This window comes from Tachyglossus aculeatus, chromosome 16, assembly GCF_015852505.1.
Source record: "Tachyglossus aculeatus isolate mTacAcu1 chromosome 16, mTacAcu1.pri, whole genome shotgun sequence".
Classification (NCBI taxonomy): Eukaryota; Metazoa; Chordata; class Mammalia; order Monotremata; family Tachyglossidae; genus Tachyglossus; species Tachyglossus aculeatus.
Genome location: NC_052081.1, coordinates 41,075,337 through 41,100,467, shown reverse-complemented (window position 1 = coordinate 41,100,467; position 25,131 = coordinate 41,075,337). Strand labels below are relative to the sequence as shown.

Sequence of the window (25,131 nt, the reverse complement as noted above, 5' to 3'; positions counted from 1 at the left end):
CACATAAAACCGAGACACGCCACACTCTGCTGGCTCCATCTTTGCCCCAATAGTTTCCCAATTGATCCTAAATTCCTTTTATTTCTCCCTTCCCCATAAATATTTCTTTTTACTTGACTCTGGTTACCGCCTGACTTCCCCTTGTCTAAAAATCCGATTCAGGCCAAAGAGGTAAAGCCGCACAGATGGGATGAGAGGATGGGTCTCTCGGGAGAGGAGGGTTCTGGGTCTTTGAAAGGGCTGTCAGTGAGAGCCATTCTGAGGGCGACACCTCAGCCTCTCTGCACACCCCAAGGAAGGGGCTGAGGTGCTTGGACGGTGTCTCTCCCAAGTGCTTAATATAATCAATCAATTGTATTTATCGTTAATAATAATGATAATAATAATAATGGTATTTCCTTAAGCACTTACTATGTGCCAGGCACTGTACTAAGCGCTGGGATAAATACAAGCTAATCGGGTTGGACACAGTCCCTGCCCCATACAGGGCTCACGGTCTCAATCCCCATTTTACAGACGAGGTAACTGAGGCCCAGAGAAATGAAGTGATTTGCCCAAGGTCACACAGCAGACAAGTGACAGAGCTGGGGTTAGAACCCAGATCCTTCTGACTCCCGGGCCCATGCTCTATCCACTGGGCCTTGCTGAGAGCTTACTATGCGCAGGGCACTGTACTAAGCACTTGAAAGAGCACAATAGAGCAGAATTAGCAGGCACCTTCTCCCCCTCTAGAATGTAAACTCATTGTGGGCAGGGAATGTCTGCTTAGTGTTGCATTGTGCGCTCCCAAATGCTTAGTAAAGTGTTCCACACACAGTAGATGCTCAATAAATACGATTGACCGACTGACCTCTCATAACGAGCTTTCAGTCCAGAGAGAACAACAGTACAGAGCTCAGCCCACAGTCAGTGCTGAGGAAATACTATTGATTGATTGATTGATTGTTGGCACAAACTGCATGACACAGTATGATGCGGTGCTTGGAGGAGCAGTCCACACAGCAGTGGACATGGCCCGTACAAGGATCCGATTTCTTTTTACAGCGGTGTTTTCCAAGGATTCAGTCCCTACGTTATATAGGAAGGTATGTCTTCCTTAGCCTATAAGTTTCCATTTCCCAACCCTATTTACCTTCCCTTCTGCGTTGTCTAAGCCCTTGAGTCTTATCCATTAAGCACTCTAATTTTCACCCCACCTGTACAATGCTAATGTACACATCCTTCTGTCGTTTATTTGAATGTCATCTCCATAAGCTTCTTGTGGGCAAGGATCGTGTCTCCCTACTTTATCATATTGTAGTAGCAGCAGTAGTAATTATAGTATGTATTAGGCTCTTACTGTGTGTGGAATCGATCAATGGTATTTATTGGGTGTTCATTATGTACAGAGCACTGTACTCAACACTTGGGAGAGTACATTACAACAGAGTGGGTAGACACATTCCCTGCCCAAAACAAGTTTACAGTTTGAAAGAGAACTTGCAGTCTATAGGGGAACAGAGCACTGTACTATGTGCTCTAGAGAAGCAGCGTGGCTCAGTGGAAAGAGCACTGGCTTTGGAGTCAGAGGTCATAGGTTCAAATCCCAGCTCTGCCAATTGTCAGCTGTGTGACTTTGGGCAAGTCACTTAACTTCTCTGTGCCTCAGTTCCCTCATCTGTAAAATGGGGGTTAAGACTGTGAGCCCCCCCGTGGGACCACCTGATCACCTTGTAACCTCCCTAGCACTTAGAACAGTGCTTTGCACATATTAAGGGCTTAATAAATGTTATTATTATTATTTTGTGCTGGGAAAGAATATCCAGTTAGGAATTAGACATTGTACCTCCTTTTAGGGAGCTCACCACTCCCAAGTGCTTAGTTCAGTGCTCAGCCCACACTGTGTGCTCAATAAATGCCATTGATTGATTGATAAATCTTCCATCCCATCAGGACCAAGTGCTTAGTACAGTATAGAAAGCGCTCAGTAAATTCTGACAATGACAACTATCGGCCAAGTCACCACTGAAGCCCTGCTGATGTGCAGAGCGCTCCCCCCACCCCCCATCTCTGATATCCTTTCTAAGTTTGACTGGGTTGAGACCCCAAGTGTTGTCTGCATCAAACTGCATTCAACCCTGCTGCTTAGCATTCAGTGGCCACTCTTCGTGCCAAATGTCGACATGTGGCATTCCGAAAGGGAGACCTTTCGGAAACATAACGGACTGATTCATTAGCACCCAACGAGGCAATCTTGGGCGGAACCCAGGTCTGGGCTTCCCGAGCTGGGAAAACATGGCCTTAAGAAATGACAGATGAAAATATCCCTCCCATGATACAAGTGTTATTGCATGAAAGTGGCATTAATTGTAATTGCTTATCTGCTAATTTATGATAATTCTCCTTTCACCTCCGGGCTATACCTACCCATGGAATGTACCCCGGGCTCAGCTGGAGCTGATTAATAGGAGGTTATCTGGGAACGGCTCAAAGCTGCCTGGAATAGATACTGGCAGCCAGAGTAATTAAAATGTCTTCTGCATTTGAAAAATACGTGTGGCTATTTTTTTTTTTTAAGGGTGAGTGTGACAACACGGACTTCCTAAAGGGAGGAAGATGGATGGCTTTTAACTCCAGGCCAGGTTCCTATAGAGTCTCGGGCCGCGGGCTCAAAGAAATAATGGGGGAGGTCCAGGAGGAAGATCGCAGCATAAAGCATCGCAGGAAGGCAGGGGGGCAGGGCCACGCTGGTGTGATGCTGAGTGACCAAACCAAGAGACTCGAGTTTAATCTCCTGCTGGGTGATCTCGGGCTGGGTCGCTTCCCCTGCCTGGGCCTCGGATTTCTCATCTGTAAAATGGGGGCAGGATCTCTGCTCTCCCCACTCTTGGATGGCAAGTTCCATGTGGGAGAGGGGCAGTGTCTGATCTGCTCATCTAACTACACTGGTGCTTCTCACTGTGCTTTGCTACTGAGTAAAGGCTTAATAAAAGCTGCAAATATTATTGATTATTAGGGCATGTAGCGGGTGGGGGCATGGGGATATTTGCTAATGCCTGATGGGACGAGTCCGAGGGTCCCTGCTCACCTCCCTGCTATGGAGTGGATCAACCAGTATTCTGGAAGAGATAATAATGATTGTAGTAACAGTAGTAACATTATTTACTATTGACTTGCTCTCTTTATATTCACTTGCTCCTTTCATTTATCCCCCCCTTAGCCCCACCACTCTAATAGTAATAATATAATAATAATGATGGCATTTATTAAGCATTTTCTATGTGCAAAGCACTGTTCTAATGCTGGGGAGGTTACAAGGTGATCAGGTTGTCCCACGGGGGGCTCACAGTCTTCATCCCCATTTTACAGATGGGGTAACAGGCACAGAGGAGATAAGTGACTTGCCCAAAGTCACACAGCTGACAATCGGCGGAGCTGGGATTTGAACCCATGACCTCTGACTCCAAAGCCCATGCTCTTTCCACTGAGCCACGCTGCTTCTAATGTACATATCTGTAATTGTATTTACTTGTATTCATGTCTGTCTCCCCCTCTAGGCTGCAAGCTCATTGTGGGCAGGGAATTTGTCTGCTATATTGTTAATAATAATAATAATAATAATAATTATAATAATAATTGTTAAGGGCTTACTATGTGCCAGACACTGTACTATGAGCTGGGGTAGAAGCAGCGTGGCTTAGTGGAAACAGTCCAGGTTAGGGAGTCAGAGGTTGTGGGTTCAAATCCCAGCTCCGCCACTTGTCAGCTGTGTGACTTTGGGCAAGTCACTTAACTTCTCTGGGCCTCAGTTACCTCATCTGTAATATGGGGATGAAGACTGTGAGCCCTACCTTGTATCTACCCCAGTGCTTAGAACAGTGCTTGGCACATAATAAACGCTTAACAAATACCAACATTATATAAGAAAATCAGGTTGGACACAGCCCCTGTCCCACATGGGGCTATGCTGTATTCATTGTATTCATTCATTCATTCAATCATATTTATTGAGCACTTACTGTGTGCAGAGCACTGTATTCTCCCAAGTGCTTAGTACAGTGCTTTGCACACAGTAAGTGCTCAGTAAATACAACTGTCTGACTAATACCTGTTCACCCACTTATATGTGAGACAGGGATGTGTCCAAACTGATTTTCTTGTATTGACCCTACTGCTGAGTTCAGTGCTTGCCATGTAGTAAATGCTTAACACCATCCAAAAAAAAAAAAAAAATTAAGCCACTTATCACGCGCAGTACACTGTACTAAGCTCTGGGAAAGAATACGGAGGTGGGGGTTAGATATGGTTCCTGTCCTTGGGAGGCTTATAGTCTATAAAAAGGGGGAGAGGGGAGATGAAACAAAACACTTAGACAACATAGAGATATAAACACACATCTGTAGGCAACATCACAACCTCAGTCCAGGTGACCGCTATACTATTTAAGCGCTTACTATGAACTAAGCACTATTCCAAGCACATGGGTAGGTTAGTGGGTCAGACACAGTGCTTTTCCCTCAAGGGGGGCAAGTATTACAACCCCAAGATACAGATAAGTAAACCAAGACCCAAAGAAGTGAAATGACTTTCCCAAGGTCACCCAGTAGGCAAGTGAGAGGCAGTTACACAGTGCTCGGAGCATAGTAAGCGCTTAACAAAAACCACAATTGTTATTATTACGATGTGACAGAGGTGGGATGAGAAACCAGGTCCTCCAGACTCCCAGGCCTGAGCCCTTTTCCACTTAGTCTCTTTTCCCTCAGCTGCAGACCATCCCGGGCTGCTGAGAGGATGCATTCTCATCGTGACACGTAAGGTTAATGAAGAAACCAATGCTCCGTCTGCTCTCTTATGAGAGTTGACTGACCTACACGGCTCCCCCAGGGAGTGGCCCGATCAGCTAACAAGGGGAGAATTCTTTTTTCTGTCTCTTAATGTCTAGGATCACAAGGACTGCTGGAGAAATTCAAATTGCCTGTGCCCACTGTGATTAGAAAGCGAGATGAAAGTCGGAGAAGAACGCTCCGCTTCAAAGGGAAGTTCCCACAGTGCCCAACCTGTCACAGCTTCAAACTGCCTGGCCAGGAGGGGCCCGAGATGAGGGCTCGATAAATACCATTGATCGATTGATTGATGGATCGAGAGGGATCCCTGGGTTCCTCTCCCCAGAACCAGGCTTGTATTTCTTTTCACCATTCCCCTCTAGAACTGTAGGCTCATTATGGGCAGGGAATATGTCTGCTAATTCCATTACATCACACTCTCCCAAGCGCTTAGTATTGTGTTCTGCACATAGTGAGTGCTCGGTAAATGCAATTGATTAATTGGCCACAGTCGATCCTTAATGCCCCTCTGACAGGGAGGCAGAGGGAATAGACACAAATCTCTGTCTTCTTCCCACTGTTCCGAATGCCAGATGAATCCACCGGGCTGGTTTGGTCCAGACAGGTGCCCCCAGAGAAATCAGAGGGAGAAATCGAGTGCCAAGCTGCTGGCCAGACCACATGTGCTGGTCATCCAATGGGACAAAAGTCTCTAAACACACCAGATAATTACTTTAAAACCAGAAAAAGTAAATCACATTTGCCTGCGGGATCCTCCAAACTCCTAATCCCAGGGTGGAGGGGGGCTGTAAAAAACCCTTCAGGTTCCAGATCTCTCTCACCTGTCCCTTGCCCCTACAAATCAGAACCAAGGAAACTCCCCACCCCCTGAGCCCCCGAAATGGCTGGCATGCTGTGGGCAGTACTTTTTCTTTTCTTATGGTATTCATTAAGCACTTACTATGTGCCAGGTACCGCACTAAGCATTGGGGTAGTTACAAGCTAATCAGATGGGTCACAGTCCATGCACCACATGAGGCAAACAGTCTTAATTTACAGATTAAGACAGTCTCCAATTTACAGATGAGGCAACTGAAGCACAGAGAAGTGAAGTGACTTGTCCGAGGTCACACAACAGACAAGTGGTGGACCCGGGATAGGAACCTAGGTCCTTCTGAATCCCAGGCCAGTGCTCTATCCACTATGCCATGCTACTTCTCTGTAAATGTGTCTTTCCTGAATGATGGTAAGAGAAGCTTCCTATAGAACAACTTCCTACAGACCAACATGAAACAACTTCACTCCATCTTCAAACAAGAGAGTCCTCTGGACTGTTAGCCTCTTGTGGGCAGGGAACATATCTACCAACTCTGTTATGCTGAATTCTCCTAAGAGCTTAGAACAGTGCTCTGCACACAGTAATCGCTTGATAAATATTCTGTAAGCTTGTTGTGGGGTGTCGTCTTATGCTGTCAAGTCATTTCCTACCCATAGCGACTCCATGGACACATCTCTCTCAGAACGCTCCATTTGCACTGGTGCAGTAGTGTATTCGTAAAAAGATGGTATTGGTAAAAAATATGGAAGTGGTTTACCATTGCCTCCTTCCATGCAGAAAACTGGAGTCCCCGTCCTCGACTCTCTGCCATGCCACTAATACCCAGCACAGGTGAGTTTTGATTTGTAGCACGTTGCCTTCCATTTACCGACTCTTGTTATTGTGTACTCTCCCGAGTGCTTAGTACAGTGCTCTGCGCAGAGTAAGCACTCAATAAATACGATCAATTGACTGAAATATGATTGAGTCCTTTGCCTTGGACACCCTCTGTGACCTAGTTCAGCCCTTCCACAGACTGGGTTTACCTCAGTTCTCACAGTTATACCCCAGTGGTGTAAAGACTCTTAAGTCCCTTACAGGCAGAAATAGCTTCATCTCTACAGTGCTCTCACAAAGATCCAGTACAGTGCTCGGCACCCAGAGGAGCTCATGAGAGACTATTGACCGATTGACTGATTGAACAAGAGAAAGGCGCAAGCAGGACTTCATACTTTACCAGAGTCGTGAAGATGAAGTGGTAATACTCGGTCATCATCCCCATTGCCATGGCCTAGGGGAGAGGAGAGTGTTAGCAGCTGGAAACTCAGCGGGGGTTTTCCCTTTGTCAGTGAGAGCCAAACTTTCCAAAGTGGGAAGAAAACAATATTATTCCTGATGGTTCAACACTTAGGTTGCTGTTTCTGCTCTAGGCCAGTCCCTCATGAGCTGTGAAACTCTGTTACACAAGAGTGGACAGTCCTCACTGAAGATGAACCACCACTGATTTCTGAGATCGCCCCAGTTAGAAAGGTCTCTTCCTGCTCACTTTCTCCCACTGGGCAACACATATTCATTTACTGATTGGGCTCCTTGGCTTTTTTTTTAGGGTTTGTATCTTTGTTCTGGTTCTACTGTGGATTCAACTCTTTGGGTCTCCCTCATTGGATCATAAACTCCTTGACAGCAGGATTGCACTCATCCCATCTCTGTTTGATAAATATTCTGTAAACCTGTAAACACCTAGTACAGATGGGGAAATAAATTTCCTCCTCCATTGGTTATTTACATGGTGGAAATCCAGGACCAAATGGCATGTTGCTAGGATGAGTGATTTCTAGGAAAATCCTTCCAAGCTGCCCTCTCCATGAGGCCAGTGGAGAAGCCATTGTCCCAACACCGGACTCCCAGTTTTGCTCATCCCAGATCTTGAACAAGCCATGAGAGATGCCAACAGGATTGTAAAAAGCTTCAATATAACGGCTTTCATACCTGGAAATGCTCTGAAGCCTGTCCCAATCTCAATCCTTAACCACCCAAAAATCTATGGTCCCTTTGGAAAAAGTGATTCCCCCGGGCAGCTCCATGCACTTTCATTCACATCACCTTTTATTAGATGACGAACCCCTTGAGAGCTGGCAGCCCTGGTCTCTCTGGTGCTCTGGGACCTGGAATTTCAGGTGAGTGGGCTAAGTAATCTAGAGCTAATCCACAAACAAAGCAGGATCCCCTAGAGCCTGGGGGCTGTATTTTGGAGCCGCTTCAGTGGAAGGGCTTAGGAATGGGCCTTGGATCCAGCTCCAGGGCTTTTTTCTGCTAGCCCCTGGCTCTAAATGACCTCAAAGCCCAGTGGTGGCACCTTGCCTATCCAACCCCTCCGTTTCCTCAGTGTCCTCCCCGGGGTCCTCATCCTCATCCCACTCTGTTAGTGTACAAACGATCAAGGAGGAAGAAAAAACCCCAAATGATCTCAGTGGTAACATGCCATAGATTTCAACGGGCATTTTGATCTCTAATTAGGAATCCTTTGCAGGTCGATGAAAGGCCAAAGATTTTTTTTTAAAAGCCTCCTGCTCGGCAACGCTCATCAGTGAAATGAAATCAATTGGTGTGAAGGAGAAGGAGCTGAGAGGTGGGTGGCCAGGCCCGAACTGGCCCTGGTGGGGGAGAGGCCTTCCTTCTGTGCCCCTTGAAGATTCCTGCCCTCCCCTCCCCAACAATGGGGGAGGACTCCAATCATTCTCCACTCCCCATGAGACGACAGTGGGGGCCTGGGGAGCCGAGGAGGCATTCTCAGGCAGAACTCTCAGAGGGGAGAGGGGAGTGGGAAGCCACAGCCCACAATGAGAGAAGGGGAGAGAGCAAGTCTCCCTTCAAAGCCCTACTGAGAGCCCTACTGAGAGCTCACCTCCTCCAGGAGGCCTTCCCAGACTGAGCCCCCTCCTTCCTCTCCCCCTCCTCCCCATCCCCCTTGCCTTACCCCCTTCCCCTCCTCACAGCACCTGTATATATGTATATATGTTTGTACGTATTTATTACTCTATTTTATTTGTACATATTTATTCTATTTATATTATTTTGTTAATATGTTTTGTTTTGTTGTCTGTCTCCCCTTTCTAGACTGTGAGCCCGCTGTTGGGTAGGGACTGTCTCTATATGTTGCCAACTTGTACTTCCCAAGCGCTTAGTACAGTGCTCTGCACACAGTAAGCGCTCAATAAATACGATTGAATGAATGAATGAAAGTCTGGGACACTTTCAGAGAAAGGAACATTGGCTCAGACAAGGACATGGGGAAACAGGGGACTCTCTACCATCACTTCCCCAATCTCACTCTTCCCTAGAGCTGAGAACAACCAAAGTGGTGTTTTATTCCCATTGTACAGCTGAGGAACTGAGGCCCAGAGAAGTGAAGTGACTTCATTAAGCAGCATGGTCTAATGAATAGAGCACAGGCCCGGGAGTCGGAAAGACCTGGGTTCTAATTCTGACTCTGCCACTAGTTTGCTGGGTGACCTTGGGCAAATCACTTAACTTTTCTGGACCTCAATTACCTCAGTTGTAAAATGAGGATTAGATCCTATTCCCTCCTACCTAAACTGTGAGCTCCTTGTGGGCAGGGAATGTGTTTGATGTTATATTGTACTCTCCCAAGTGCTTAGTATAGTGCTCTGCACACAGTAAGCACTCATTAAATTCAATTAATAATTAATACTAATAAATTGTGAGCCCCATGCAGGACAGAGACTGGTTTCAAACTGATAACCCTGTATCTACCCTTTTGCTTAGAACAGTGCATGGCACATAATAAGCACTTAAATACATTATTATTGTTATTACTATTATTAATAACAAAGCCCAGATTAGTTTTCTTCAGCTCCAAGTGGGCCCCTTTCCTCCCAGGGACTAGCGAGTGAGGAAAGGGTGGTTTTCCTTTCCTAAATCCCTCTCCCATTCCTGCTTCTTTCAGCAGGATCTGCCCTTTTGATCCTGTTGGTGCATGGCTCTGCACGAAGATTTTCCTAATCAATATGGAGATTTTCTGGGACAATATAATTGCCTTTTAAGAAATGTGCTGGTCCAAATTAGAGTGTTTTCTGTTTCTTTTACTGTGCCCTTGGAGGGGTTTTTAAGGCCATTTTGCTCTTTCTTTCTTGGACGGGCACACTACACGGCCGGTTTCCAGGCCTTTAGCACGCTGTGCCTGCGTCCTGAAAAGAAAACACAACCAATCTCAGGAAAGCTTTTCTCCCCCCGGCCCCCAACACCCTACCGCCACCCTCCTCCCTCTCGGATGCCCACAACGAGGAGCAGAGCAGATGGCACAATAAGCTATAATAAACCACATAATAAGTGAACAGCCCCGAACGCGGCTAGCGGGAGCAGGTAAATGGGCCGGGGAAAATGAGCCACTTTGCTGGGGGGAGGCTGGCTGAAGGTGGGCTCAGAGTCCCTCCCTGCCTTCGGATCCTTCTTTCTGCCTCACCTCCAGGGCCAGTTTCAGACATCTGGCTGCCCCGAGGCCCAAGTAAGATACTCCACCCCCTTGCTGGTGCATCCTGAGGCTGCTGCCTCTCTGCTTCCCTCCTGAAGCCCTTCCCATCACTCCTCTGAACTGAGACTCCACCTCTAACTTGGCCACCAGACCCCACTTTGGCAGTTCAGTTCTTGAAAAAACAATATTTATTCATCACAGGGTTAGGCCTGGACTCCTGCCCATACATCTCTCCCCTTCTCCATCCCTCTGACCCCCGGCAGACTCTGGAACGGGCTCACTGCAGGAGGCCGGACCAGATGAACTGGGTGGAGAAGCAGAGGTCAATAATTCTTAGCCAATGCTCTAGCAGACTGGGCCAATGCCAGTCACCACCTCCAAGTCCTTCCCCCTCCCCCAGCATGGCGACAACCCCATTACCCTAAAACTGGAGGACCTCTGACCTCACATCTCGACTTCACCATAGCTGCTGCTGTTACCTCCAGAGAGGCCAGAGACCCAGCCCTAGCTGAGGAGCTTGATGGTGGCTCCATGGAGGAGCTCAGACAGCAGCTTCCCCAGTGGAGAAGGGCCAGACCACCGCCCCCATCCCCACGGGACCCCCTCCCCAGGGGATGGAGACCCACCTGCTTGAGGATCTGAGCCGCCATGCTGTGACTGCAGTCGAAGATGATCCGGAACTCCCGACCCCTCTTCATCTCCTTGAGCAGGGGCCGGGCATCGTCTGAGTCGATGGGCAGCTGGCGGATCTTCAAGCGGATGTTGTACCTCGATGGGGCCATGATGAGTTCCTGCAGCCGGATGAGGCCTGGATGCAGTCGCAGGGAAAAAGAGAAGGCACAAGCGCCATGTGAGGCAGGGACGCTCTTCGCACGATCACCCTCCCGGTCCTCAGGCACTCGGTAAACTCCCTCTGGCTGTCGGCTATCCGGTCAGCCTTCAGCGGTGGGTTGGATTGCCTTCTCTGCTGGATAGTGTCCACTAGTCTCACTGTGTTCTCTCAAGTGCCCAGTACAGCACTCTGTACCCAGTGAGTGCTCAATAACCACTACTGATTAATAGAACACAAAGGCATGTGCCCATCTTTGTTTCTTCAAAGACCCAGGCTAGGAAAGGGAAGAAGCAACTAGGCCTAGTGGAACGAGGACGGGGCTGGGAATCAGAAGGCATTGGTTCTAATCCCAGCTCTGCTGCTTGCCTGTTGTGTGCTCCTGGGCTAGTCACTTCACTTCTCTGTGCCTCAGTTATCTCATCTATAAGATGGGATTTAAATGCTCTTCCCTCCTCCTTAGCTTGTGAGTCCCATGTAGGACGGGGACTGTGCCCAATCTGATTATCTTGTATCTTCCCCAGTACTTAGAGCAGGGCTTGGCAGTGCTTAGCAACTAGGCTATTAATTATTTCACCCCAGTCCCGGCCTCCACTGTCAACAATGCCAGGCCCACGGGCTTGTGACCATCCTCAAGTGACGCCCCAAAGCCTCCACCTACCTGTGCTGTCGTCATACACCACAGTGGCCGACCGCCACTTCAGGTACTGAACGAGGTCCAGGATGGCGTGGCTGAGAGAGGCGTAGTCAGGGTAGAGGTTGACATAGAATGTATCCTTGTTGTCCAGGGGGTGATGCTTCCAGCGGAGCTGGATGTGGGGCACCTCCAGGGCATTGCAGATCGACTGGACCGCGTTGGTACAGGATCCTTGAGATGGCCCAAATATGGCGACCACCCCCAGGGCTAACTGGTCACAAGCTGGAACAGAAGAGGTCACCGAGGTCGGTAGGCCCGCAGCCCGGACAGATCTGCTTGTGGATCTGCAGACAATAAGCTCCCTGAGGGCAGGGATCGTGTCTGCCAATGCTACTCTATTACAATCTCCAAAGTGCTCAGTCCAGAGCTCTGCGCTTGGTAAATGCTCAATAAATACCTTCCCTCCCCACTTCTCCCAAACGATGGGCCCACTCATGTTTGGAAATTCAATTCACTTAATTCTGGAGCCCCAACTGGATTGACTTGGAGCAGTAATCCCAACCAACCTGTAGACTTACAAAGCGGAATTACTGCATTTTCTCATTTAATTTCCTCTCCCTTTGGCCAAATTTTATTACTTTTAAGTAGGAGTTGGTTTACTATGAAGATCATATAAACATTAAGTCTAGAAATAAGGAGGGGAGGTAGAAAAATTGTACTTTCCAAGCGCTTAGTACAGTGCTCTGCACATGGTAAGTGCGCAATAAATATGATTGAATGAATGAAGAAGATGATAAGCGGGCACTGCTATGTTGTCATGTTCTCACCCAACTACTCTCCCTCACCCCCAGGCCCACAGCTATCACTGCTTACAATTAGATGGTCCCCCCACCAAAAAGAAAAATCTCTTATTTCTTCTTCAAACAACTGAAATGGGGAAGTTATAAAATGGACACAGTTACATGAGTCAGTGCAGTAAATGGCTAGCTGGGATCTCCCTTTAACTACTGACTCAATAGTCACTGGACTATTACTGCAGCCAGTTTTTCTACAGACGGATGTATCCACTAGATTGTAAGTATGTTGAGGGTAGGGATCACGATTCCTATCTTCCATCATGCTCTCCCGAGCACTTGACCCACAATACTTATCTGCTGTGTGACCTTGGGCAGGCCACTTCACTTCTCTGTGCCTCAGTTACTTCATCTGTCAAATGCAAATTAAGACTGTGAACCCCATGTGGGACACAGACTGGGTCCAATCTGGCTTACATCTACCCCAGCGCTTAGATCACTGCCTGGTACCCAGTAAGGTGTTTTACATATACCACAGTTATTATTATTACAATAGGGACTCAATAAAATCAGGAAAGGGGATCAGGGCACACACTAACCTTTCTTGGTAGCTTCAAAGCTGTCATGGAAGTGTATCCTCTGAATGTCATAGGTTAAAGTGGTGTTAGGTAACAAAGTCCTATTTCTATTGATGATATTGGCTGAAAACCTGAAGGCTTGTTCCTCTGCATTCATGACCTGGGCATTGGGGCCATCTGCATACTCGAAGATCCCTCCTGCCAGAAATAACAAAGGAGAAGTGAGCCCAACCTGGAGAAAAACATGCCCAAGCCCAAGGGAAAACCAGCAGGTATTTTGGTGCAGTGCTTGGTGCAGGGGAAGCTCTCAGTAAGTAATCCTGCTTGGTTGATTGGGGTCATGCATTCCTCATTCCAGGGTTTTTGACCCCTGTCCCACCCATTTCCCCTATCCTGCTTCCTTCTGGACCCCAGGTACCTGTGCAGGATAGTCTACTCAATGGGCCCAACTCCAGATCTGAAGAGGAAACACAGAGTCCACCTATGAGGAACAGAGACCTGAAAAGCCCCAACTCCAAAAGCCAGAGGAAAAAGTTTGTTCTCGGTTCGGCTGGACAAGAACGGCATCCTGAGTGTCCCCTCCCCGCGGCCTGCCTGCACAGGCCTCAAAGACTCTCATCCCAGAATCCCTGCAAATTTTTCTGCCTGAGGTCCCGCGACTCCCTCCCTGAACCCCCCTGGGCTACAACTTGTCAGCTCCAAGCTGAGCAAGATTACAGAAACCCAGGGCAGGCAGACACGGGGGCTCAGTTGGGTCGATCCCCACATGCTGAGGGGAAGGCCTTCAAACCCAGAATCTCCGGATTTGCAGAAAGCACCACCAGCATAACCACTCTTGTCACCAATAGGAGCTCCAGTACCAGAACCACCACTGGAACCACTAGCACCACATATCTGCTGAGCATCCAGAGCCCAGTGCGTCGTGTTAAGCCCTGCATTCCTCAGCCTTCTCTCCATCCCCTGAGAACTGAGAAGAAGAGCACAGAGCCGGACACAGAGTGGTGGGGCGGGGGTTGCTGCTACAGCACAAGAAGCTGGTACATCATTCAGTTGACCTGGAGCACTTTGCCACTTAGCACTGATGTATCTAAAAATAAACCCCTATTTAAAAGCATTTTACAATCTCCTACCTATCTTTAAAAAGCTACAACTCCCCAGTCTCCTCACCCGCCCGACTCCGCCTCCTCTCCCTCTCTCTCCACCAGCCTAATTGCTTAGAAATCCAAACCAAAAAACAGGGCTTTGCATAAGTGATGAAGGACATCCAAAGCTTGCTCTCCCCCCCTCCCTGCCCCTGACGGCTCCCTCTGGTCCCCCAACAAGTCCTCCCCTAGTGTCCAAGAGGCAGCCTCCTCTCCAGCCGGACATTCCTAACAGCTCCGACTGGGGCTGCGCACCATCTGATCCTCTTCTACCCGCGTTCCTTTGCTCTTTTCCGTTTGTACACGCAGGCCCACGATCATTATTTAAAGAGCCTAATAGCTAGGTTGGCGTAGTTGATTAATGCATAATCTTAATCATGATTACACGGTGTAATTGGCATTAATTTGAAGAGCCAGTTAATTATGAAAATAATTGTCGCCGCTTTCTGCTTTGACAAAATGGAGACCCGGCTGGATCGTTCTGTCGGGGAAGTTGGGTGAGACTGTTGGGCTGAGAGGAATACTTGGACTCGGAGTGAATCTCTCTCCCAGGAAGAGGGGACTGGAGTTCACGAGGAAGGGAGAGGCTTTGCAATAGCAAGGAAATCCTAGACAATCGGCTGCTGGCTTCCCGAAGAAAGACATGTCCCCCCTCTCCCGACTCAGGACCTGGGACCTGACCAGAGCTCTGACACAGGCCCCAGTCCCCATCGAATAACAATGCCTCCTTCACCAGGAACGGCCCTGGTTTTTCCCCGGGAAGGTCGGACGGTCCCACTTCTCCCGGCAGAGAAACCAGGCCTTTGCCAATTCACACGGAGGAGGCAGGGCCGTCTCGGCGTCTTCCCTCGCTTCATCTGGGCTGCGAAAGCTGGCGTTCGTGCTCACAGTGACTTCCAGAATTTCCACCTCCCCAAATGGGGCCTGGTGCAAAGATACCTAAAAAGTCTCATTTATATCACCCTCCTAGGGGACAGGAGAGGACAAGGATCTCCCTTCCAGGGAACATGTTTACCATTTCTGTTTTACTGTGTTCGCCCAAGCCCTTGGTACAGTGCTCTGCACACAATAAGCCCTCAAATACCACTGATGGATTGATTTCTAGGTCCCAAATATTTGTGCTATCCACCCCACACGGAATATTCATTCATTCAATCGTATATTGAGCGCTTATTGTGTGCAGAGCACTGTACTAAGTGCTTGGGAAGTACAAGTCGGCAGCAGATAGAGAAGGTCCCTACCTAACAATGGGCTTAGAGTCTAGAAAGGGGAGACAGACAATAAAACAAAACATTTGGACAGGTGTCAAGTCATCAGAATAAATAGAAATAAAGCTAGAGGCACATCATTAACAAAATAAATAGAATAGTAAATATGTACAAGTAAAATAGAGTGATAAATCTGTACAAACATATATGCAGGTGCTGTGGGGAGGGGAAGGAGGTAGGGCAGGGGGGATGGGGAGGAGGAGAGGAAAAAGGGGGCTAAGTCTGGGAAGGCCTCCTGGAGGAGGTGAGCTCTCAGTAGGGCTTTGAAGGGAGGAAGAGAGCCAGCTTGGCGGATGTGCGAAGGGAGGGCATTCCGGGCCAGGGGGAGGACGTGGGCCGGGGGTCGACGGCGGGACAGGCGAGAACGAGGCCCAGTGAGGCGGTTAGTGGCGGCAGAGGAGCGGAGGGTGCGGGCTGGGCTGGAGAAGGAGAGAATGGAGGTGAGGTAGGAGGGGGTGAGGTAATGGAGAGCCTTGAAGCCAGGAGTGAGGAGTTTTTGCTTGATGCGTAGGTTGACTGGTAGCCACTGGAGATTTTTGAGGAGGGGAGTAACATGCCCAGGGCATTTCAGTCAATTGCATTTATTGAGCACTTATTGTGTGCAGAGCATTGTATTAAAGCACTTGAAAGAGTACAATACAACAATAAACAGTGACAGCAGGGGCTGTATCTACCCACCCTATTGTACTTTCCCAAGCACACAGTACAGTGCTCTGCCCACACTAAGTGCTCAATCGGTGCCAATGATTGATTGGATAACCACCCCCAATACCCCTGTTGCTTCCTCTCACCTGTAACCTACTTTATCATTTGTCTGCCCTGCTAGACTGTAAGCTTCTTGAGGGCAAGGATCATGTCTACTCTACTGTACTCCCCCAAGAGTTTAGTCCAGTGTTCCACAAAAAGTATGTGCTCAATAAACACCACTGACTGTCCAAGGAAGACGGAGAGGGGCAGAAAGGCCAAGGGGAGGAGGCCAGAACCTTGACTTCAGTCCCTGGGGCAGAAGGCAAGAAAAATTTAAAAAGCCACATTGACATTCCGAACAGAACCCCAGGCAACTAAATCCTGGAGGAGACAGGAATTATCCGATCCCTCCATTTTATTTTCTCCTTAATAACGTGGCTACATTCTAGCCTGACTTGGTCCTTTTAAAAAAGCAAAATCCTGGAATGAAGCAGACCATAAAGGCAGAAGAAAGACTCCATTTCCACAAAGCCCAGAGAGGAAATCCACAGGAGAACATAGAATGGAAGCACCTGGGTGTTTCAATTGCTCCCCAGACATTTTATTTCTATTTTTCTTAGTTTTTTTTAATTTTGGTTTAAAGTATCTGCGATGTCCTGGAGACTAATTGAGTTAGTACTTACTGGGTTTATTGCTAATGGCCTTTTCTGAGTACTGGCTGCCTTGCCTATAGGGATCACAGCTTTCTCATCTCCCCTTCCTCGGCCTCCCATGGCTTTGCAGATGTAAGAGATCTGAGTAAGCTGGAGGGGGGAGGAAAAGAGGGGCTCACACAGCTGGGACCCCAGCCATCTCACCGAAGTTGCGTTAATTTTCTTTGGACGGCCAGAGTGGGGGGATCTGGGTGTCCAGATCAGTTAATCGATCAATCGAGTGCTTATGGTGTGTAGAGCACACAGTGCAGTGTAACAGGGTTGGTAGACACGTTCTGTTCCCGAGATCTTGGAAGGCAGCCTGGGCCAGTGGAAAGAGCCCGATAATAGCAGTCAGGTGACCTGGATTTGAATCTCAGCTCAATCCTGGGCCTCCGATGTGATCTTGAGCAATTCACTTAACTTCTCTGTGCCTCAATTTCCTCTTCTGTCAAATGGGGATGAGGTACCTGCTCTCTCTTCCTCTAAGATCGTGGGAAGCAGAATGGCCTAGTGGAAAGAGCATGGGCTTGAGTGTCGGAGGACCTGAGTTCTAATTCCTGACCCGCCACTTGTCTGCTACATGACTTATGGCAAGTTTCTTATCTTATGTGTCTCAGTTCCCTCATCCACAGAATGCACATAGTAAGCGGTCAATAAATGGGATTGATTGACTGACTGATCGGACAATGAATACTGGGATGAACTTCAAGTTTTGGCTGCTGTCTCCTTCTCTAGGGACTGCAGAACTTGCGTGAGCGCACACACACATACACAAACACGTTTATTCTGAAGACAGACTGCATCTTGGGATTTGAATAACTAACTGCAGAGAGAGAGAGAGAACACAACAGGATTGACTTCAATCTGTCCCCAATAAAGACATTAAGCTGCAGAGGGAATAAGCTTACTGGATCCCAAAGGCGATGTGTTTAATGGTCTCCAGTGTACTATAACTCCACCAACATTTCAGTATGGAAGAATTATGCTTCCCTACCCCATGAAAACAGCCAGCAAGATAATACAGTGGGCTCCTGAGGGGAAGGTCTTTCCACCCAGGGAGCAAATTTAGGACTTCCAAGGGTGCTTGACTGGAGTTTATCAGCCAACTCCCGAATACCATGTTGACTAAAAAAACCCCCAAAAACACTAACCCAGAAAACAAGTCCCACTGCCACCACGAAATCCTTCCTCCTGTAGCCAACCTGTGATGATCAAACCCAACAGGCATTTCTGAGCAGGTGGGAGTGGAATTAGACCCAGGAAAATGGAGCTTTGGGGGACGATGAGCCTTGTGCCTTATTAAACCTGCCTGTATGTTTTAAATATCAATTGTTGGGCAGGTTAAATACTTATTCGGCTGCATTTTAGCTTAAAACAAGATAACTGATCTCTAGAGATCTTGAATGAACAGTGGAGAAGTTGCACTAATTAGAATCAACTAGCCCCTCTGGTTTTTTGAACCGTGGAAAATCCTGCTGGAGTGACAGGAGAAGCCAGAAAGGGGGAGCCTGGTTTTATAATAAAGCCAAACTGCAGGGCTGGTTAGGAACCCTATGTCATAAAAATTAGATCCCTCCCAGCTCCTTCCACCCCTCCTTCCCTGCACAGAGAAGAGTTTCTTGCAGGGGACAAAAAAGGCAGAGCCTCAGGTGTCAGAGGACCTCCCTGTTCTCAAAAGGCAGTTCAACTTCTGGGGAAGTTTTGAGGAAACTCTCTCATTCTGCCCATCTGAGTGTGCCTAATAAAAAAGGAGGTCCTGGGTTCAAATCCCAGCAGGGTCCTAAATCCTCAGGAGGGGGCCATTTCATTAACTGCTATTATAAGTTATAAGTTACACACCTGTATGCATCTCCTTTACACTTTGCTTCGACACAAGACATAGACAAATCACTTGATTTTTCCTAGTTCAAATCCTGTCCCTGAAGGTGAATCCCAGCAATCATCAAATTAGGTCCTCATACCTGCCCTAGATGTAACCTCAAGCCCACCTTCCCGGCTCCTCCTAACTTGGCTCTCTCCATTGACCACCCCATCATCCTCTCTGGAACCTAGGCTGGCAACCTTGCTAACATCCTTGACTTCCCCTGTTATTAGGCACTCTCGTCCAATCTTTGGCTGAAACCTGTCAATTTTTTCCTCAAAACCAGCTCACAGAGCCACCATTTCCTCTCATTCATTCATTCAATTGCATTTATTGAGCGCTTACTGTGTTCCTCTCCACCCATACAGCCACTATTCAAACACTTGTCATATCACAATGAGACCACTGCATCCATCTCCTTGCTGGTCTCCCGGCCTCCAGCTCGCTCTCTGCCCTGGGTCAGTCCACATTCTGAGCTGATGTCTGTATCCTCTTCCTGAAGCAAAGCTCAACGCTTGCCTTCCCGCATCTCCTCAAAACCTTCCACTGGTTGCCCACCCATCTACCCATCAAGCCAAGGCTACTCACCATTGGTTTTAAGACTCTTCACTGCCCCTCTCCATCTTCTTTATTGGCTTTCCTTACTTGCTCATACCCAAATCTTCCCACTTCCAAAGCCCTTCCAAAATTCCACTGTGTTCAACAAACCTTCCCCAACTAGTTACTGCTACATAGAAAATCTCCTCGGCCATCCAGCCCCATCTAGTACTAGGGCATGCATTCGTGCTTATTTGATTGTGTATGGTAGATGAGAAGCAGTGTGGCCTAGTGGTTAAAAGCACAGGCCTAGGAGTCAGAGGATCTGGGTTCTAATCCTGCTCTGCCACTTGTCTGTTGTGTGATCTTGGGCAAGTTGCTTGGCTTCTTTGTGCCTCATTTCCCTCATCTGCAATATGGAGATTCACTACCCATTCTCCCTCCTGCTTTAGACCGTGAGCCCCATGTGGAACCTGATTATCTTGAATCTATCCCAGCATTTAGTACAGAGTAAGTGTTCAAATATCACCATTATTATTATTATTTATTCTGATTCCACTAGTTGTACCTCTAGGTCTATATCCTCAGAGTGAAAACTTCCTGTGGATAGTGAACGTCTTGTGTTTCTGTTGCATTTTTCAACCTTACAGTACAGCGCAACTGCATTAAGTAGGTTTTGGATGAATCAATCCATGGTATTTATTGACTGCTTTCTGTGAGCAAAGCACTGTACTAAGTACTTGGGAGAGAAAAATAGAGTAAGTAGACAAGACACCTGCCCTCAAGAAGTTTATAATCAAGGTGGGTGAGACAGGCATTAACAGTAGTGACAGGGAATGGGGGAGTAACAGTATATTAAGAAATGTACATAAATGCTGTGCAGGTAAGAGAGTGCTTAGGGGAATACAAATTTGGTACATGGGTGATTCAGGGGGGTGGTAATAGGATGGGGAGAGAAAAGATTAGTCAAGGAAGGCTTCCTACAAGAGACAATTTTAATATCACCCACAGTACTATGTACATACCCATAATTTATTTATATTAATGTCTTTCTCCCCCTCTAGACTGTAAGCCCATTATATTTTAATGGTCTTTGTTAAGTGCTTACTATGTCACACGCTGGGGTAGATACAAGCTCACAGTCAAGGAGGGGTGAAAACAGGTATTGAATCCCTATTTTGCAGTTGAAGAAAGACACAGAGAAGTTGAGTTGTCCAAGATCATGTAGCAAACAACTGGTGGAGCTGGGATTGGAACCCAGATCCGCTGGTTCCCAGGCCAGGCCTCATACTCTAGGCGATGGTATTGCACTTTTTCCCAAGAACTTAATAAAATCCCCTGCAGAAAGTAGGTGCTCAGTGAATCCGATAGATTAATAGGGCTTGGAAGATGGGAAAATGCTGTTAGGTACCACTATCTTTACTATCACCTCTCTCTTCCAGCCCCAAGGAGCTGTGAAAAGTTCCAGAATGTCAGAAGGCCCAGCAGGCCCTGCTATGGGCTGGTTTCATTTGTTGGTGTTTTCTGCTGGAGCAGCTCAGTCAGACCCAGTGTTCCCACACTCTGACTTCCAAGTGCCGACCGCCTCTCACCTTTTACTCCTTAAACAAGCAGCGGAGACACTTGCCTCTGAAAAGCGGCTACTTTTTCTAACACTTTTCTCTTCCCCGCTGACAGCTAGCACTTTATGATAGCATTTTGACAGCTTCCTTCCACTGATACTAAACCTCAAAGAATTCTGGTTGAAGGAGCTTTTAGGAGACCCTCTCCTGAGGTGCTGGGACAACAGGATACAGCCTGCTGGCATCCCCCCTCCCCATTCCCCCAGGAGGCAGATAATAAGAACAACCACTGTTTCTGCCCTCCATTCCTTTCCCCTGCCCCCTCCAACCAGCATATGCACGCACACACACACACACACACACACACACAATGTGTGTATACACACGCACACACATATATATACATACATATGCATATATACTCTCTATATACTCTCTCTATATATGTATATATACTCTACAGTGTGGAAGCTGTTCTACAGATGAGTGGTCGAGTGGCAAAGAGATACATTATTAATGTTTCCAGTTAATTAATTGATTAATTAACTGATTAACTGATTAATCGATCAATTAATTAATTACTGGGTTGGCTGTATATATATATCCCATCCCACCCCCAGCAACTGCCCAGAGCCTCATGTCCGGATTTTTCACCAGCATAAGGTCTCACTGGATCTCTGCTGGGGTCTAGTGGTGAGAAAAGCTCTATTTCTCCGTGGAACCAATTTGTGAATATGTGTTCTCTTGCACACGCACACACAAACACACACACCCCTTGTGCTATATGGATTCTGAAAAGGCAGTGTAGAAGAATAAGATAGCTAACACACACCTACACTGTGAGCCCCATGTGGGACAGGGACTGGGTCCGACTTGATTGTTTATATCTATGCCAGCACTTAGTACAGTGCTTGACAAATTGTAAGTAGGTAATATCATAATCCTAATCCTCTAATAATAATGATAATAATAATTGGGATATTTATTAAGAACTTACTATGTGTTACACAGCCCCAACCCCACCTGTAGCTCACAATCTTTCTTTTTATTTTTTTAATGGCATTTGTTAAGTGACTTGCCCAAAAATCTCACAGCTGACAACTGGCAGAGCTGGGGTTTGAACCCGTGACCTCTGACTTCAAAGCCCGGGCTCTTTCCATTGAGCCACCCTGCTTCTCTAACTACTGGGCTGGGTAGTTGATCTCTTAGGAGAGAGTCAGTAGCCCAGGAAAGTCCACCAGGGAGATAGGTTGGTGCTGTCATCCCCACCCCGAGGCGAACCGCCTCTCCCTCTGTAAGCACCACCATTAAACATGCAGAATCTCATCTTGTTCCCCATGTACGAGACACTCTGTGTCACAGGAGGTGACAGTTCTCTACGGCGTGAAAGCTGTTCTACAGATGAGCAGTCGAGTGGCAAAGAGATACATTATTAATGTTTCCGGTTAAATTAACTGATTAAAACCACCCCAGGTAAAAACGTTCGTATCAGCGCTTTGCCCGCGGCAAATGAGAAATTAATGGAATACGGTGGCGTGTTCTTAATGAAACACAGAGAGGGGCCTTCTGAAAAGATATCCTCTATTCGGAGGGAGCAGGCCCGGAGGGTTGGGAGATCCATCTGTTCCGGGTGGGGAGGGGTGGGCAATCACCTGACAGTGAGTGGGAGAAGCAGGGAGGAAAAGAGGGCCAGTGAGTTTCCAAAATCTTTCCCAATCTGCCATCAGTTCCCTGCATAGGATCGCTCTCCTTTCCCTTGTTCTCCCCTTCTAGACTGTAAGCTCGTTGTGGGCAAGGAACGTGTCTGCCAATTCGGTTGTGTTATACTCTCCCAAGTGCTTAGCACAGTGCTCTGCACAAAGTGCTCAATAAATACAATTGATTGGGATTGTGTTGCCTGAGATTTCTGCTGCTCCTGGGAATCAAGGGAGAGCCTCTGATCCAGGCCGTTGCCATTTAGCCATTCAAGGTTTCTTTGGCCATCTGTCATTTTTTGTATTTGACACCCCCCAAAACACACACACACACAAACAACAACAACAAAAACCCAAGTTCAATATCTCCAAGCTTCTAGTGTTGTTTTGTTGTTTTTTTAACTACCTTCTTTAACTTCTTAAGGTCCATTTACCAGTCTCTTTTTCCTAATATTATGCACCCTCGAATTAGGTTTCATTTTGGGGTGGGGGGCTCCCTTTTCACCCTAGAAGAATGTGAAACTTGATCAAATTACAGTCATAACTCTCCCTCAGATACTCTTGGCACCAGATACTGTCCACTAATCCAAACTGAAGCCAGGATCTTGCCTTTCAATCAATCAATAAATGGTATTTATTGAGAACTTCCTGTGTGCAGAGCACTGAAGTAAGAGCTTGGGAGGGTATAATACAACAGAGATGGTAAATACTTTCCCTATCCACAACGAGTTTACAGTCTGGGAAGGGATCTTGTTGGTTCCTGGACAACCTTGGTGTAGCAGTTTGGCCACCAAACTAGCTCTATTTCTCCCTTCAAAGCCCTACTGAGAGCTCACCTTCTCCAGGAGGCCTTCCCAGACTGAGCCCCCCCTTTTCCTCTGCTCCTCCTCCCCTCCCCATCATCCCCACTCCACCCCTCTGCCCTACCCCCTTCCCCTCTCCACAACACTTGTGTAAATTTGTACATATTTATTACTCTATTTTATTAATGATGTGTATATCTATAATTCTATTTATCTATTCTGATGGTATTGACACCTGTCTACTTGTTTTGTTGTCTGTCTCCCCCTTCTAGATTGTGAGCCCGTTGTTGAGTAGGGACTGTCTCTATCAGCTGCCGAACTGTACTTTCCAAGCACTTAGTACAGTGCTCTGCACACGGTAAGTGCTCAATAAATACAATTGAATGAATGAATGAAGCAAAGGCTTGGGAGTCAGAAGGACCGGGGTTCTAATCCTGGCTCTGCCACTTGCCTTCTGTGTGACCTTGGGCAAGCCACATCACTTCTCTGGGCCTCGGTTACCTCATCTGTAAAATGGGAGTTAAGAGTGGGAGCCCAATGTGGGAAAGGGACTGTGTCTAATCTGATAAGCTTGAATCTACCCCAGTGCTTAGTACAATGCCTGGCAAAGAGTAAGTACTGACGAAATACCATAAAGTAAAAATATTATTGAGCGGTTACTGTCTGTAAACCCATCCTCTAAACTGTAAGCTCATTATGGGCAGGAAATGTGTCTACCATTTCTTTCGTATTGTACTCTCCCAAGCACTTAGTACAGTGCTCCGCGTCCAGAAAGCACTCAATAATTATCACTGATTGAAGAGCACTGTACCAAGTGTTCCCTCCCCACAATCCTGGAAAATTTAGCCCCAAGCAAATCGCCAAGGCTGCGAAGTTTGCCTGGAAGTTCCCCGTGGCCTGGGGGACTTTCTTCCTCTAATTAGTTTTCTCTTCATGCTTTTGAGCAGGGAGTTGTCGAAGAGGGAGGGCAAGGGGGTCTCTGCCTCCCACGGGTGAGGGGGGATGGCTGTGCCATCGTCCCCCTCGCCCACTCCAGCAGCAGTTCTCTCCACTCCAGCTCCATCGCAGGTGGGAGCCGCTCTAGACAGTTGCTGGCTCACGCCAGGGCCCTCATAACTACTTCTCACCCCGGCACGGAGCCTTCTGACCGGGGTTAGTGCCGATATCATTAGCTGTTTACTGTGCGAAAGTTCACACTTCTGGAGGCTGCATTATATCTGTCAGAAACACACTGCACACCCCACTTGCAGTTCTGCCAAGGGCCCGTCCCCAGAGACCCGGGGAAAGCAAATAATTTAGCACACACGCACAAACACACATGCACACACACACACACAATGACAGCAAAACAAAGAGCAGTTAGTGAATTGCTGCTCTTTCCCAGCATCCTTCAGGCCCACCAGCTGATAGACTGCAAACCCACTCGGCTTTGGGACCAAATCCAAGCGCTTGAGGAAAGGAGGCCAGGGAATACTGCTCGCTGCCCAAGGTCTTCCTGAAAACAAAACACACAACAATGGCACCCACCCTCCACTATCCTCTGTTCCCATGCATGGTTTGCAGCCCTTTCAGAGCCTTATCCCCAAATGTCCCGGCTAAGCTTACCTGCCTGGCTAGTTCCTAAATGCGGCTAATCTGATCGGAAGCTGCAGACGAGTGTGATCTCTCTAATGGGATCAGGTCCAGGTGAACGGAGTAAACCCCAGATGTTGTGGAGGAGAGACAAGCCAAAGCACAGAAATCCTGGCTCTCTGCTTTATATCTGGATTCCGAGCCCAACCGCACAACCGGCAGGGGAAGCTAAAAATCACTGACTCTGAGCTGTTTTCGCCATTTTGATTAGCTAATAATAATATAAAATATATTACTGCATAGGATGAACTGATGAAAAATATTCATACGTTGATGACTGAATAACTTGGATTTGTACTGT

At 47.5% G+C, this 25,131-nt stretch overlaps 1 protein-coding gene across 2 annotated transcripts in view; it reads right to left on the bottom strand.

Moving 5' to 3' along the window:
• GRIK3 (glutamate ionotropic receptor kainate type subunit 3) overlaps nt 1-25,131 on the bottom strand; it is a 176,107-nt gene that overhangs the window by 48,702 nt on the left and 102,274 nt on the right. For both annotated transcript variants that reach the window (XM_038757791.1, XM_038757790.1), the window contains exons 2-5: nt 12,971-13,147; nt 11,602-11,859; nt 10,738-10,919; nt 6,857-6,910 (exon numbers count right to left, since the gene is read on the bottom strand). In XM_038757791.1, coding sequence (XP_038613719.1) covers nt 6,857-6,910; nt 10,738-10,919; nt 11,602-11,859; nt 12,971-13,147 — 671 coding nt within the window. The remainder of the gene's footprint in view (nt 1-6,856; nt 6,911-10,737; nt 10,920-11,601; nt 11,860-12,970; nt 13,148-25,131) is intronic.